This window comes from Bos javanicus, chromosome 10 (genome assembly GCF_032452875.1).
Source record: "Bos javanicus breed banteng chromosome 10, ARS-OSU_banteng_1.0, whole genome shotgun sequence".
NCBI classification, from domain to species: domain Eukaryota; kingdom Metazoa; phylum Chordata; class Mammalia; order Artiodactyla; family Bovidae; genus Bos; species Bos javanicus.
Window position 1 is genome coordinate 42,257,089 of NC_083877.1, and position 14,635 is coordinate 42,271,723.

The window sequence follows — 14,635 nt, forward strand, 5'->3', positions numbered from 1 at the left end:
GTAAGGGGAAGAGGCGGGACGGGGCGGACTCGCGCCGGGAGCCCGCCCGGCGTCTCGGCCCGACCGGCCGACTAGCCCCCGCCCACACCCGGCCCAGAGGCGGGGGCCGGTACGAGGCCCGGGCCGGCGCCGTCGGCGCCCCGCCCGGCCCTCTCCTGTCGGCCGCTCTCCCGCCGCTTCAGGCTGGACGCCGAGCCGCCGTTGCTTGCACTAGGAAAGCCTTCAAAGCCCGCTCCGGGGCTCTTCCCATTCTCCAGTCCGCCGGGTCCTCGCAGCTGGCGGATAGCTCGGCTTGCCCAGCGCTCAGGCGGTTACTGCGCGATTGATGATCATTTTTAAATGCTTACGCAGACGCAAAAGCCCACCGAGGATGCCGTGCTATATTATTCCATAAATACTTCCTTATTCCCGCGGCGCGATTCTGAATCACTGAAGCATTTAAGTATTCTTAAGTAGTTTTTAGTGGCATTCCTTTACTAGTGGGTAATGACGAATTTTTTTTTTTTTCCCCTGAATCTGAAAACAGGCTCATATTAACAGTATGAATGTTAGGCTTTAAAATTCTTATTACAGTGGAGGTTTGAAAATGTGCTTTGTTTCTATAATCGTAGGATTATAGAATCAAGGATTCTAAAGATGGAAAGCAGTTCAGGAATATATGCCGACCCCTTTAGTTTAAGATTTAAGGGGAAAAAAAAAAAAAGCGAGCCATCTGGAGTTCTACTGGAGGTAAAACAGATATTTTTCTGACTGATTCGATACTGTTCTGTGACAGATGTAACATGACTGAATCGCTCAAAGAAATAAAGAACATACTGTGTATGTTAAATGATTCTCAAATCCAAGTTGGTTTTTGTTGTTTTGTTTGTGTGTTTATTTTTAATCTGATTCAGTGTCAGGATGGGAAAATCAGAACTCACATTTGAGTGCCTACTATACGTGGCGTGTGTTAGGAAATCTCATATTCGTAATCTTATATAATCCTTGTTAAATATACTATTTAAAAAATAAGATCTATGAGTCAGTAAGAGTAAATAATTTGAATGACCGTTTGGCTGCACGGGCAGCAGATTCCAACTTAGATATATTGGATTGCCAAAGCCTATTTTTTTTGTATGATAAACATAAATTAGGCTTTCTTAAGGTCTAATAGTTCCACCTCGTGTTCTTGGTGAAAAAATAGTCTAGATATAATGATGGTTTTTGCAGAAGAAATATTTTTATTGTTTTGAGCTATACCACTTGAAGATGTACAGTTGTCAGACTTCAGGGCTATATTAATTCTTAGTGTTGTGACATGAAAAAAATCTCAAGATAGTAATCTGTAATATCTCATATGTGGTGACAATATAGATTTCTGTTGGGCCCATAACTGAAATGTCTGGAGTTTTTACATTTAATTTTATTCTTGAAAATTGTGTAATTGGTAAGATTCCAGGTTTTCAGGTGACAGTCAGTGAATAGAAATACTTCCTGCTACTGATCCAATGAGTAAATGCTATAAGAACTACCCTGGAAAGTACCACACAGATTTGGATCAAACCTACTTTTAAATCCAGGGATTGTCAGCACTTAAAATATGTCTAAGGCATAAGACAAGGAAAGAGAGAGTGGGAGGCAGAAAAGAAGACATGGCATATCATGATGAAAAAGTAGAATCATTCCAACAATTGTTTTAGTCATATCCTTCTGAACAGCTAAAAGGCCCTGGAATCTAGAGATAATCCAGTAGTCAGTCGTTAAGAATAGTATTCAGTTGATTCCAGATAGTTTGTTCCAAACCCAGTTTTCCTCCTCATGAACACAGTGTGTGTTAAAATTAACAGAAGTATATCCTAAAACTTGAATGGCCCACATTTATCTGTCTAAATTATTATTACCCTATTATTGAACATCTTGTAAAATCCAGTATATCTGAAAATAGCCCTACCTCTAGAGGTAAGAGCAGCAATGCTGAAAAAAGTAAATTCTAATTGATGCCAGAATATTCTCTTGTTCCTAGTTTTTTCATATATTTTCCACACTACTGAAATTCATACAAACTTAAGTATTACAACTAGGAACATTTAAAAGTTGTGAGTAGTTTTTTCTAAATTTTTGAGAAGCACAATGTTTTAGCATGTTTACAGATGATATACTTTCCTCTTAAGGTTTTCATATGAACAGTTTTATTTGCATAATACAATTGATGTTAATACATTTTGCCCTAAACCTTTTCTTATACAAACTAGCTGCATGAATCTGTTTAACTATATGTTTCTGTTTTGGAAAAGGACTTAAAGGAAAGAAGAATCAATTTAGAAAATGTTTGAAAAGAATGAAAGTTGGAGGTTTACAGTACCAGATTTTAAAACATAACACAATACTGAAACAAATCAGTGATGCAAGTTAAGATAGCATGATGGAATGGAGAAGGAATTACATAAACAAGCATATAAGAGTATTTTGTATATAAAAGGCAGCATTTCAATTCTGGAAAAACAGTTGCTTATTCAATATGTTCCTGGGACTACTGGAGGAAAATGATAGTAGAGTTTAGGATTGATAAATATGGAGAAATTAAGCTATTTGATACCAGAAGACAATTTGTGACTTGTAAAATTCTGAGTTGGGAAAAGAATAACTGAATTGGGAAAAAACTATAAGGGAAAACGTTTGCTAGACCAAAGTTGTTTTTTTAATATAAACAGAAAATTGTTTAATCATAGAGCAGTTAAGATCAAAGTTTTAAAAATTAAAATCTGTGCTTTTTAAACACCATAAAATGAGAAGGTGAATGACAAACTGGCAAAGTTACTTGCAACATATGTCATAGACAAAAGTTCTGTAAAAATAAAGGTTGATATTTCTCTGAAAAATGAGCAATGGACATGCACAGAAATTTAAAAGGAAAGAAATAGATTGTGAATCAAAGAAACACAAATGAAAATTTTCTTTTCCAATTTGTAAATATTAAAAATTTTTTGAGAAGAGTGTAGGGAAATGAATTACTCATGCACTAGTAAACTTTTTTGGAGAGAAAGTTAGCAATGTGTATTAAAAGCCTTAAGTGAGTATTTCTTTAACTTATTTATTCATAGATGGTCACACAGACCATCCATATTATGTGGAGATGTTAATTCTTTTTAGATGGCCAGAATTTGAATCCCCTTCCTCTTGTAGTATCCCCCACTAAGTGAGTCTTGTTTTAGTTGTCTGAGTATTTATTTTAGTTGTCTGAGTACCTCCTACGTACCTTCATAGAAAATATATTCTGTAAAGATAGGAATTTTGTTCCCTATTATGTCCTTGGTGCCCTGAGTCAGACAGCTCATAGTAGGTGCCCAATAAAAAAGAACCAGAGTACCAGGTTTTTTCCAGCTTCGCTTGCAGCTAGGTTCTGGGCAAGTAGCCTGGATGCTATTGGTTAGATGTATGTGTGGTAGATTTGGACTCAAGAATAAAGATGTAAAAATCAGGACTTAAAGAGGATTCTTAGCTACCCATAGAATTTGTAGGAAGATAAGGTCCCTGGCATAAAAGGCAGTTCTACAAGCTGCTCACCAGCGACTGGGGCAGTTTGCACTTCAGACTGGTGTTCTGGGTTTTTAGGTCTTGCTTCTCTTAATATAAGCTGGTTCTCCAGCTTCCCTGATGATTCCATGAGCTACCTAATATTCATTTATTAGAATTTTATTCTTTAAAAATTTGAAATGTTTATACAAAAGGATATGTAAAATAACTCTTCACGTTGTACTTCCAGATTAAGAAATCAGCTAAAATCAGTACCTTAGAAGTTTCCTGTTTATCCTTCCCTGATTATATTGTTCCTCCCACGCTCATAGGGTACCACTATCTTGAGTTCTTATTAATCACCATTTTGTTTATAGTCTTATCACTTATGTGTCTGTCCCTAAACAATATATTATTTGGTTTTTTAATCAGAGCATGGGTTTTCTTTCATGACTTAATTCTTTTAGTTAACATTGTGTGTTTTAGACTCATACCTTATTTGTATTCAGCTCACGTGCACTTGCGTGGCTGTGACTGTGTTTGCTTAGTGTTTATTTTGTTTGGTCAGTTTCTATGCTGTGCAATTGTTAAATATTTTGAAAATCTCCCCTAGATTTATTCTTTGAATGTGTGTACTATATAATATTCTATTGTGTGAATTCACAGCAATTTCCTTATCTATTCCACTATTGATGTATATTTGAATGTTTCAGGTTTTTTTTTTCTTTTTGGAATTGTAAGCAGTGCTACGTTGAGCATTCTTTGTAACATGTCTCCTATTATACATGCAGGGGGGCATATACATTCTCTGGGGCATACACCAAGGGATGGAATGCTGGGTTGCCTGGTCACACACTTCCAAATTAAATTGGAAACATCAGTGTTATCAAAATATTTGCATCAATTTACACCACCCTCACCAACTTCCTCCTTGTTCCACATCCTTGACAACATTTGGTACCATCTGGCCTTCAAATTTGCCAATCCAGTGAGTGTGATGACATATTTCATTGTGGTTTTTATTTGCTTTCCATGATTACAATACAGTGGAGTGTCTTTTCATAGCTTTATGAACTATTTGTGTTTTCTGTAAAAACACTGGTTTATGTCTTTTGCTCACCTGTCTATTGAGTTCTCTTTTACTGATTTATAGGAATTCTTTAATTATATAGTTGTATGAGTTTACTATGTCTTTTCAGTTTGAAGCTTCCCTGGTAGCTCAGTTGGTAAAGAATCCACCCGCAATGCGGGAGACCAGGGTTCGATCCCTGGGTTGGGAAGATCCCCTAGAGAAGGGAAAGCCTACCCACTCCAGTATTCTGGCCTGAAGAATTCCATGGACTGTAGTCCATAGGGTTACAGAGTTGGACACGGCTGAGCAACTTTCACTTTTCTCAGTTTGCAGCTTATCTTTGTATTTTCTTGATGATTATATTTTGTTCAACAGAGGCTTTTAATTAATGACATTAATGCTTTGTACTTTCTGCATCTTAAATCTTTCCCACCGTGGAGATCATAAAGTCTCCTATTTTGTCTTCTAAACAGTTTTTGGCTTTGCCTTCCACATTTAACTTTTTTAATCTGAATTTTTTGTTTGGTTGGTTGGTTTAAGGTAGGGATCCAATTTTATTATATTTTCAATATGGATAATCAGTTATTCTTGTGTCATATATTAAATAGTCCCTTCTTTCCCTACTAACATGCAAACTCTGTCACGTGCCATGTTTGTGTCATCTGTTTCTAGGTTCTTTATTCTGTGAAGTTTGCTGTCTATTCTTGTGACAGAACCTCCCTCAGTATCTAAATTACAACAGCTTTACTAGAAGTCTGAATGTTGGATGGTGAAAACCCCACTCACACTCATCTTGTTCTTGAGGAATATTTTGGTTATTTAGGGACGTTTGTTGTTTCATATACATTTTCTTTACTACTTTTATTATAGTAAAATGTATAAAACATTTAATTTGTCATCTTCACCAAGTTAGTGTACAATTGGTGGCATTATATTCAGTGTTGTACAGTGTTGCCACTATCTGCTTTCCAGATGGTGCTAGTGGTAATGAAATTGCCCACCAGTGCTTGAGATGTAAGAGAAACGGGTTCAGTCTCTAGGTCGGGAAGATTCCCTGGAGAAGGGCATGGCAACTGACGCTAGTATTCTTGCCTGGAAAATCCTATGGACGGAGGAGCCTGGCTGGCTGCAGTCCATAGGGTCTCACAGAGTTGGGCCTGACTGAAGCGACTTAGCATGCACCACTGTCTCGTTCCAAAACTCTTATTCCAAACAGAAATTCTGCCTCCCTCCCTTTTTACCCCAGTCCCTGCCAACTTCTAATCACTCTATCTTTATACATTTGCCTTTTTCTAGATATTTCATGTAAATGAGATCTTAACAATGTTTATATTTGTGAGTCTGGTTTCTTTTATTTAGCATATTACATTCATGGTTCGCTTATGTTGCTGTATGTATCAGAACTTCATTCCTTTTGTGGAGAATAGGATTATATTGTATGCATATGCCACATTTTGTTTATCCATTCATCTGTTTTGGGGACACTTGGGTTGTTGCCGTCTTTTGTGTATTATAAATAGTTCTGATATGAAGATTGGCATTACAAGTATCTGAGCCCCTATTTTCAATTCTTTTGGATACATAGGAGTGGAATTCGTGGGTCATGTGGTCATTCCACATTTAACTTTTAGAAGAACTGCCAACTTGCTTTCCACCATACTTCCTCATTTGTATAAACTTTAGAATCAGGTTGTCAAAGTACTCTTAAGATTTTATGTTACTGTACTCAATCTTTAGATCATTTGAGAGTGATAGACATGTTATGAAATTGAGACTTCAGGTCCAAGTATGTAGTATATCTCTATTCAAGACTTTCTGATGTCTTTCAATAAAGTTTTGTAGTATCTTCAATATCTTATATATCTTTTGTTGGGTTTACTCTTGGCTTCTTTGTATTTTTTGTTGTTAGTTTCTTTAAAAGTAAATTTCTTGATTATCACTGGTATTTTGAAATACAACTAACTTGAATATTTTTTACTCTGGCAAACTTTCTAAACATACATTCATTCTCAGAATCCATCTGTTAATTGTCTTTATTTTCTATATGGAATCTACACCTGATGACAGTTTTGTTTCTTCTATCCTAATCTCATGCGAAGAGTTGACTCATTGGAAAAGACTCTGATGCTGGGAGGGATTGGGGGCAGGAGGAGAAGGGGACGACAGAGGATGAGATGGCTGGATGGCATCACTGACTCGATGGACATGAGTTTGGGTGAACTCCGGGAGTTGGTGATGGACAGGAAGGCCTGGCGTGCTGCGATTCATGGGGTCGCAAAGAGTCGGACACAACTGAGCGACTGATCTGATCTGATCCTAATCTTTATTCCTATTTTTTTTTTTTACTACACTGGTGGACCTAAAGTACAGTGTAAAACGAAAGCTTTTTTTTCTTGCTCCTAATCTCAGAGGGATTGTTTTAAACTATTAACCATTAAGTTTGATGATTGCTTAGGGTTTTGTTTGTTTGTTTGTAGATGTCATTTTTCAAATTAATGGCCCTTTTCAAATGAATCAGGTGCCCTTCTACCCAATTTTCAATTTTTGAATGTTCAGTTTCCAAGAGTGATTTTTGCATTATACTGAGATAATTATGTTTTTTCTTCTTTACTAGCCAAATGTGATGACTTATAAAAAATAGTAGTAATATTTGTAATATTAAATCAATGTTCCATTCCTTGGATTAAGTACAAGTTAGTTTCATATGTTACCTTTTATATACATCAACTGGATCCTATTTACTCATTACTTTTTAAAGCGGTTTTACATCTATGTTCAAAAGTGGTTTGGGTAGTATTCCTTCTTTTATATCCTGGAGTAGATTTTTTGGAAGATTTAATTATTTGTTCTGTGAGTGTTTGGAAGAACTCATCTGTAAAGCCATCTGGGTTTGGTACTTTGGGGGGGAGATTGTAAATCTCTGATTCAATCAAAACTATGAGATTATTCATATCTTCCATTTTTTCTTGAGTCAAGTTTCCTCATTCTCATTCTCTATCTTCCTCCATGTCTCTTAACTTCTTTTTTATATATTCCATCTCTCTGGGGTATGTTTCTGGATTAATAAGTTCACTAATTCTTTTTTTTTAGGGTAACCTTGACAAAAGCAGTTTTAGTGGAGTAAGTCTGAATTGATTAATCTGGGTTGATGCTGTAATGAGCAGTGAAGCAATGGAGAGTTGCACTGTAACTCAGTATGGAACCTTTGTTATGAAGGTAGCCGAGAAATAAGAGGAGTTGTGGAAGAGTTTTGTTTTAAGATGAGCAATACTAAGGCATGTTTGAGTATCAATAGGGGTGATCTACCACAGAAGCAAAATTTGATGATGTAAAAGAAAAGGGATAATTTAGGAGTGAAATCACTGAGCAAATAAGGAACTAGGGCCAAATTGTTCAATTCTGTGCTCCATTTGGTTTTTTGCAACACCGCTTTTAAAGATTAAACAGACTTCTCTTTTTATTCATGAGATGAGCATACAGTCAGTTTAATAAGTATCATTCATGTAGCCATTCTCTTAAGCCACAAATATTCTATTTGTCCTGTATGTCCAAGTCACTGTGAGACTCTGGGAACAACAAAATAAACATGATCTATGCACTCATGAAGCTTGTATCATGGCAGTGGCGGTGCTGTGTGGATATGATACAGACAAAGGACTTGGAAGGGAAAGTACAGGATTTATGAGAGCATTTAACAGGGACCTTAATCTCTTAACCTTATTCTAGAAGATTAAAGAAGCAAGAAAATGATTCCCAAAGAAAGAGTAATTAGCCAAACAAATTCTGGCAGAGATTGCAAGAAGAGAGAAGAGCATAGGTGAAGGTCCAGTTAGAAACTTGCATGGGTTTAGGAACGGAAGGAAGACTGGAACTTAATGACTAAAGGCAAGAACTTTGGAGGGATAGCAGGTGCCATACTGCACAGAATCATAAGAATTTTAGACCATCCTGAGACCAACAGGGAAGCACTGAAGGGACTTCAGCAGAAAAGTGACAGAAGCCATTTTCATCCTATTTCTGTTGTAAAGGTGCACTCATGTGGCTACTGTAGCTGGATGCCATTAAACCTTAGAGTCATACAATTAACTCCCTTTCTTAACAATTATTTACCTGTCCATCAGTCAGACATGGTTTCCTCAGTCAGAGTGGAAGTTTCCTTGGAAATATTATGATGTTTTTCTGCTCTGAGTGTATGTGTATGAGAGTGGGGGCGGGGGAGAGATACAGACGGACAGAAACAGAGATAGAGTTAGAGACATAGACCTAGTAGTCAGGATACGATTTTAAAAATTTAACTAATAGAGCAAGGAGGATATTAACTAATTCTACTTAGCATATTAATAATTTATACATCACACAAAAATTCTTAAATTGTTATACATTTAATTCTTAGATATTCTTAAACATCTTTTGCAACTAGCTATTTTTGAGTTATTTTATAACTTTTAAGTAATCCTGACAGATTTATGTAAGGATTTGTTTTAACCCCTAGGTTTTTAACCTTAACATAAAGAAAATTGTTATTTTATTCTTATTTCTCTTTTCATTATAAATATCAGAATGTACTGTATATATTATCATCTTCTGTAGAGATTATTCATATTCGGAGTTGGCATTTTGACTAGCTAAATTTATCTTGATCCTTAGATTCTATATTTAATCAACATCTAACACTATGCCTTGCACATAGTAGGCACTCAAAAAACATGTCCAGTGAATCAAGGTATATTATATCGTGCTCTTAATTATGGGAGAAGGCAGTGGCACCCCACTCCAGTACTGTTGCCCGGAAAATCCCATGGATGGAGGAGCCTGGTGGGCTGCAGTCCATGGGGTCCCTAAGAGTCAGACACGACTAAGCAACTTCACTTTCACTTTCCACTTTCATGCATTGGAGAAGGAAATGGCAACCCACTCCAGTGTTCTTGCCTGGAGAATCCCATGGACGGAGAAGCCTGGTGGGCTGCAGTCCATGGGGTCGCACAGAGTCGGACATGACTGAAGCAACTTAGCAGCAGCTCTTAATTATACTTCATAAAAGTTTCCTTTCTTAACTCCTCCCTATAGCTCTTTTTCGATATTCCTTTTCTTTCTGGATTCATAGTCTTCAGTATTCTGCTCTAATGTTATTGTTTTGCTGTTTTCTCTTTCTTAAACTTCCTTGGAAAATTTAATGGCCCTCAGTCTTTTTCTGAGACTCATGTACTTGCTAATTTGTATTTGCCTACTTTCTCTTAGAAAATGTCTCTCTTCCCCTTCTCTTTTGATCTAACTTAGTTTCTATTGAAAAAGCCATCTTTGAGGCTGTTTATTGCTTTTGTCTTTTTCACTATTTTCATTGTGGTTTTCCCATCCTGAGCAACTATTTAGTTGTTACTTTGTAAATAATAAACATAATTTTATGTATTCTGTGTTTTTAGTCTATTGAAGACAATGAAGTATATTTGCCTAATGATGAGATTTGGACCTATGATATTGATAGTGGGTTGTGGTAAGTAATTTTACATTGCGTAATGTCCTATCTTAGTATCTGTTATAACTGTTGTCATAGACAACAGGAGATTTGAGACCATACTCAGAACATACTGCAATATTCTGTTGTCTCCCTTTCCTTTTCTTTCAGTGCTTTATTCCCTCTGGATGTTTCTCTCCCCAAATCCCTTCCCCTCTTCATTCGTTGTCCTTTACCATTCTGAAGACTTTGTTTTGTTCTACTCTTTCCCAATTCTGGTGACATGAGAAGATTTTGTAACTTTTTTCTTCAGTAGGTTGAAAAATCTTTACCATGGATCTTCTTAACAGTTTTTAGAGTATTGGCTACCATGATATCTTAATTGTAATTGTTAGTGGCAATTTTCATTGAAAAAGTACTGATGGAGTTGAAAAGGAATATAATTTGCCTTTCTGGAAAGTTACGGAATTCCACGTTATTCTTGCTGCAGGACAATGCACCTCATGGAAGGAGAACTCCCTACCTCCATGTCAGGAAGTTGCGGTGCTTGCATTAATGGAAAGCTGTACGTTTTTGGAGGATATGATGACAAAGGATACAGCAATCGAGTAATTTTTTTTTTTTTTCAATTCAGGAGTGCAGAAAAATGTAATGTTTAATGTGTCACTTCATCTCACAAGTTTACAAGTATTTTGCAAAGAAGACATGTAGAAAAGCTTGAGCTAACTGATAAGATTTTAAAAGATAGAGTGAAAATGCAGCATACCTGCTCCTCTCTGGTCCCAGATCCTTCTGCTTCAGAATTAACTGCTTACTTGATTGATATCCATAGGGCAAGAACAAGAAGGGTAAAGATTCATTTCAGTGTGTTTCATATACCATTTTTGCTTCTAAAACATAGTCCCATTTTCATGAACTCTACAATTAAAATTTTTACATTTTAAAAATAAAAAGTAATATTATTAATTTTGGATCACCTATCCCTGTGACATATATTTAATTTTCCGATGCCCTGTCTGTTAATAGTATTCTCCTCTTTTAAAAGCTTTATTTTGTTAATTTGCGAACAAGAGATGGAACCTACGTTTGGGAAAAAATCACCAACTTTGAAGGGCAACCACCCACACCACGTGATAAACTTTCCTGCTGGGTATATAAAGACAGGTAATGCAGCAAAACCACCTCATTAACTGCATTCAAGTAAGGATTATAGCTTGTGTCCAAAACAGAGGAAACCTGAAACTCTGAATTTTTTTCAAGATATAATTACAAACTGTTTTGACACCGATGGTAAAGGCAGTTTTGAATCCTAGATAAGAGCCAGGTCATAAGAATAAATATGGTGGAAGCAACTATTTGTTTTTTAAAATTAATTATTTTATTAGTTTTCTGGATAGTTAATATAGTCACGCAGTTTAAAAATCAAAACCATATTCAAAAGTCTGGCTGCCGTTGTTGCTCCCATCCATCCTGTTCCGACCCCTCCAGATGCACAAATAGCTACTTTTATCAACATATTTTGTATTTTTATAGCAGTGGTTCTCAAACTTGTCTGCCATAGGAATAATATAGGGATATTGTTTTTTAATGCTGTGAAGCCCAGGTGATAGCCTAGACTAACTAAATTATAATCAATGGGAGTATGATTTTTTTAAGTTCCTCAAGTAATTCCAGGGTGCAGACACGTTTGGGAACAATTGCCCTCTGTTACTTTAAGCAAATAGAAGCAAATACATATGTATGTATATATGTATGTATGTATATATCTCTCTGTATATTTATCTGTATCTCTTCTGCCTCCTCTTTACACAAACATCTGTGTACTCTACAGTATTCTGTGCCCTACTGCTTCTTTTAGTCTACACTGCACCATGGAGATCTTTCATTTTTCTGTATCTCTAGTTGGAAAGCTTGTTTTTTTGTTTTTGTTTTGTTTTTACAGCTGCATAGTAATCTCCCATGAGGATTATTTAACTTTTTCCCGATAGATGAAGCAACACTTAGAGTATTTCAATTCCCATGCCATTACAAACTATGCTTTAATGAATATCTTTGTGTTTATATACATATAATTGCAGATCTATTTGTTGGATAAAATTTCACAATTTGATTTCTGGATCAAACAATTATACATTTATAATTGTGGTAAATGTTTATTTTGCTCGGGCTGATGTAATAGAGTTCTATAAGTTGAATGATTTAAACAACAGAAATGTATTTCCCTGGTTGTCAGTGGTTAAGACTCTGCACTTCCACTGCAAGGGTCACAGGTGTGCATCCTGGTCAAGGAACTAGGATCCTGCATGCCATGGGGTGTGTCAAAAAATGTATTGTCACATAGTTTTGGAGACTAGAAGTCTGAGATCAAACTGCCAGCAAGGTTGGTTCATTCTCTGGATTTTCAGGAAGAATCTACTTCATGCCTCTCCCTAGCTTCTAGTGACTTGTTGGTAATCTTTGGTGTGTAGAAGCATCACTCAGATCTCTGCCTTCATAGTCACGTAGCATTCTCTCTGTACTTGCTTGTCTTCCTCCAAATTTCCCCCTTTTGTAAGAATACCAGTTATATTGAATTAGTGCCTACCCTAATCACTTCATCTTAACTTGATTGCCTCTATAATAGGGGTCCTCATGTCTCTGCCAAAATTACCTTGTTCTTCCTGAACTTTGTCCGCCTTTTACAAATTGGTCTGTTACTATTTCTGTTAGAATTACTTTAAAGGCCGGGTCTGCTGTTGCTGCTGCTAAGTCGCTTCAGTCATGTCTGACTCTGTGCGACCCCATAGACGGCAGCCCACCAGGCTCCCCTGTCCCTGGGATTCTCCAGGCAAGAACACTGGAGTGGGTTGCCATTTCCTTCTCCAGGCCAGGTCTACTAATTCCAATATCTGGGCCACCTTGAAGTCAGCTTATATTGACTCTTTCCTCTCTTGATCATGGGTCACTTTTTTTTTTTTTTTTGCCTTTTCATATACCTTCTAATTTTACATCATATGACAGCCATTCTGTTTGGAAGAACAGTAAGGGTTGTAGTAAACAATGCATCTCTCCAGAAAAGGACATGCCCTTTCTTTCTTTTTCAGGCTGCTGGAGTGGACTTTAAGGCAGTCTAACCTGCAATTGGCCTGTGCTTAGGCTTTGTTGCAGCTTTAGTTTCTTTCAGTTTTAGCACTGGCTTCAAATGTTCTGATGCAAGATCAAGACTTTTCTTTGCCCCACATTTTGAGCACTAGGGATTGTGTAGAGATTTTGAGCTGGGCTTCACAGCCATGTTCCTACTTGTCAGAACCGTGAGAGATCCCTCCTTGTTTCATAGCCTAATTGGTAGGTATTTAGGTTGCTAGGGAGTTCTCTTTGCTCCCCAATCCCACTTAATACTTTCTGTACCTTGAGTGATCTCTTTAAGCATTGGATGTCCTCCCTGACCTTTTGCCGGCAGCACTCTGAGGTGTTTGCTTCAGATTTCCTGTCCTGATCCCAAACTTTAGAGTTGATAGCTTAGATTGCCTCAAGAAGAGTTGCTCTGCTCTCTGCTGCTTCATACTCTTGGTGACTAACCCTAAGTCCTCTCTGAAGATTATGTGAATACTTTCTGAATAGATTCAAACCCCCTAGGTGACTGAGTCTCTTAAGGTTCTAATTTGCTGTGCTAGCCTACATGTGACTATTAAAATTTTGGCTGGCTTCTTTTCCAAACCCTGTGTGTACCAGGTTCTTCCTCCTCCTGCTGTTGCATCAAGGATGAAAGCAACAATGGGTTTCTCTCTCCTACTGCAGGCTCATCACTTTCTGGAATTGTTCACTTAGGTCTCTTTGTTCCCATAGCGGTTTGATTTTTGTTTTAATTATGGTTTTGTAGTTTATATGGCTTGTTTAGGTTGTGAGAGAAATGATGTCTTTCAACTTTCTGTGAACAAGCTGAAAGCAGAACCCCAAAGTGTATCTTTTGTTTTGTTTTTCAGATTAATATATTTTGGTGGCTATGGGTGTAGGAGACATAATGAACTCCAAGATTGTTTTGATGTTCATGATGCATCTTGGGTAAGAGAGTAATCACTGTTTACATTTTCCTCTAATTTAGTGTCTCCTTAAAGTTTTTAGAAATAATGAGCCCAGTCCTTCTCATTTTAATTTGCTATAAGTGATGCTATGAAAAAAAAGTGTCTTTTCTCTCTTTTGAATTTGGGTTCAGTTGCAAGAGATTCTCTCCCCTAATGGTATCAGCCTTCATTGCTACTGGCAGAGTAATTTCTTTTCTGACGTCATAAATCACTTAAAGATGCTTCTAGTAGACAAGTAGTGGCTTTAGCACAACTTGAAAAACTTTGTTCATAGGTAACCACAGTGGCTGTTGCTGACATACACCTCCTTTTAGGTACGTCCGCCAGAACTATTCATAGCTCAGACTGGCTTCTGTATGACAGTGAGTAAGTTGGTAGTGATACTGCTTTTTTCTACTTATTCTTATTGGCTAGAGAATAAACTATTATATTAATGAAAGAAGTCATGACTTACAAAAATGAAATCTTTTAAAAGATAACTTTAAAAGCCATTGATCTTCCCACCAAGATACACAGTAACCTCACTTTTACCTTCTACTAGTGTATTTTATTATTGTA

The 14,635-nt window shown here is 36.8% G+C and overlaps 1 protein-coding gene across 3 annotated transcripts in view; it reads left to right on the top strand.

Annotated features, from left to right (window-relative positions):
- Positions 1 to 14,635, top strand: part of KLHDC1 (kelch domain containing 1) — a 40,208-nt gene that overhangs the window by 186 nt on the left and 25,387 nt on the right. Inside the window, exons 2-6 of one of the 3 annotated variants that reach the window (XM_061429790.1) lie at positions 9,985 to 10,055; positions 10,507 to 10,624; positions 11,062 to 11,180; positions 13,979 to 14,057; positions 14,392 to 14,439. In XM_061429790.1, coding sequence (XP_061285774.1) covers positions 9,985 to 10,055; positions 10,507 to 10,624; positions 11,062 to 11,180; positions 13,979 to 14,057; positions 14,392 to 14,439 — 435 coding nt within the window. Of the gene's footprint in view, positions 1 to 40; positions 10,056 to 10,506; positions 10,625 to 10,650; positions 10,865 to 11,061; positions 11,181 to 13,978; positions 14,058 to 14,391; positions 14,440 to 14,635 lie in introns of those variants that run through there. The other 2 variants (XM_061429792.1, XM_061429791.1) reach the window with 2 other exon arrangements.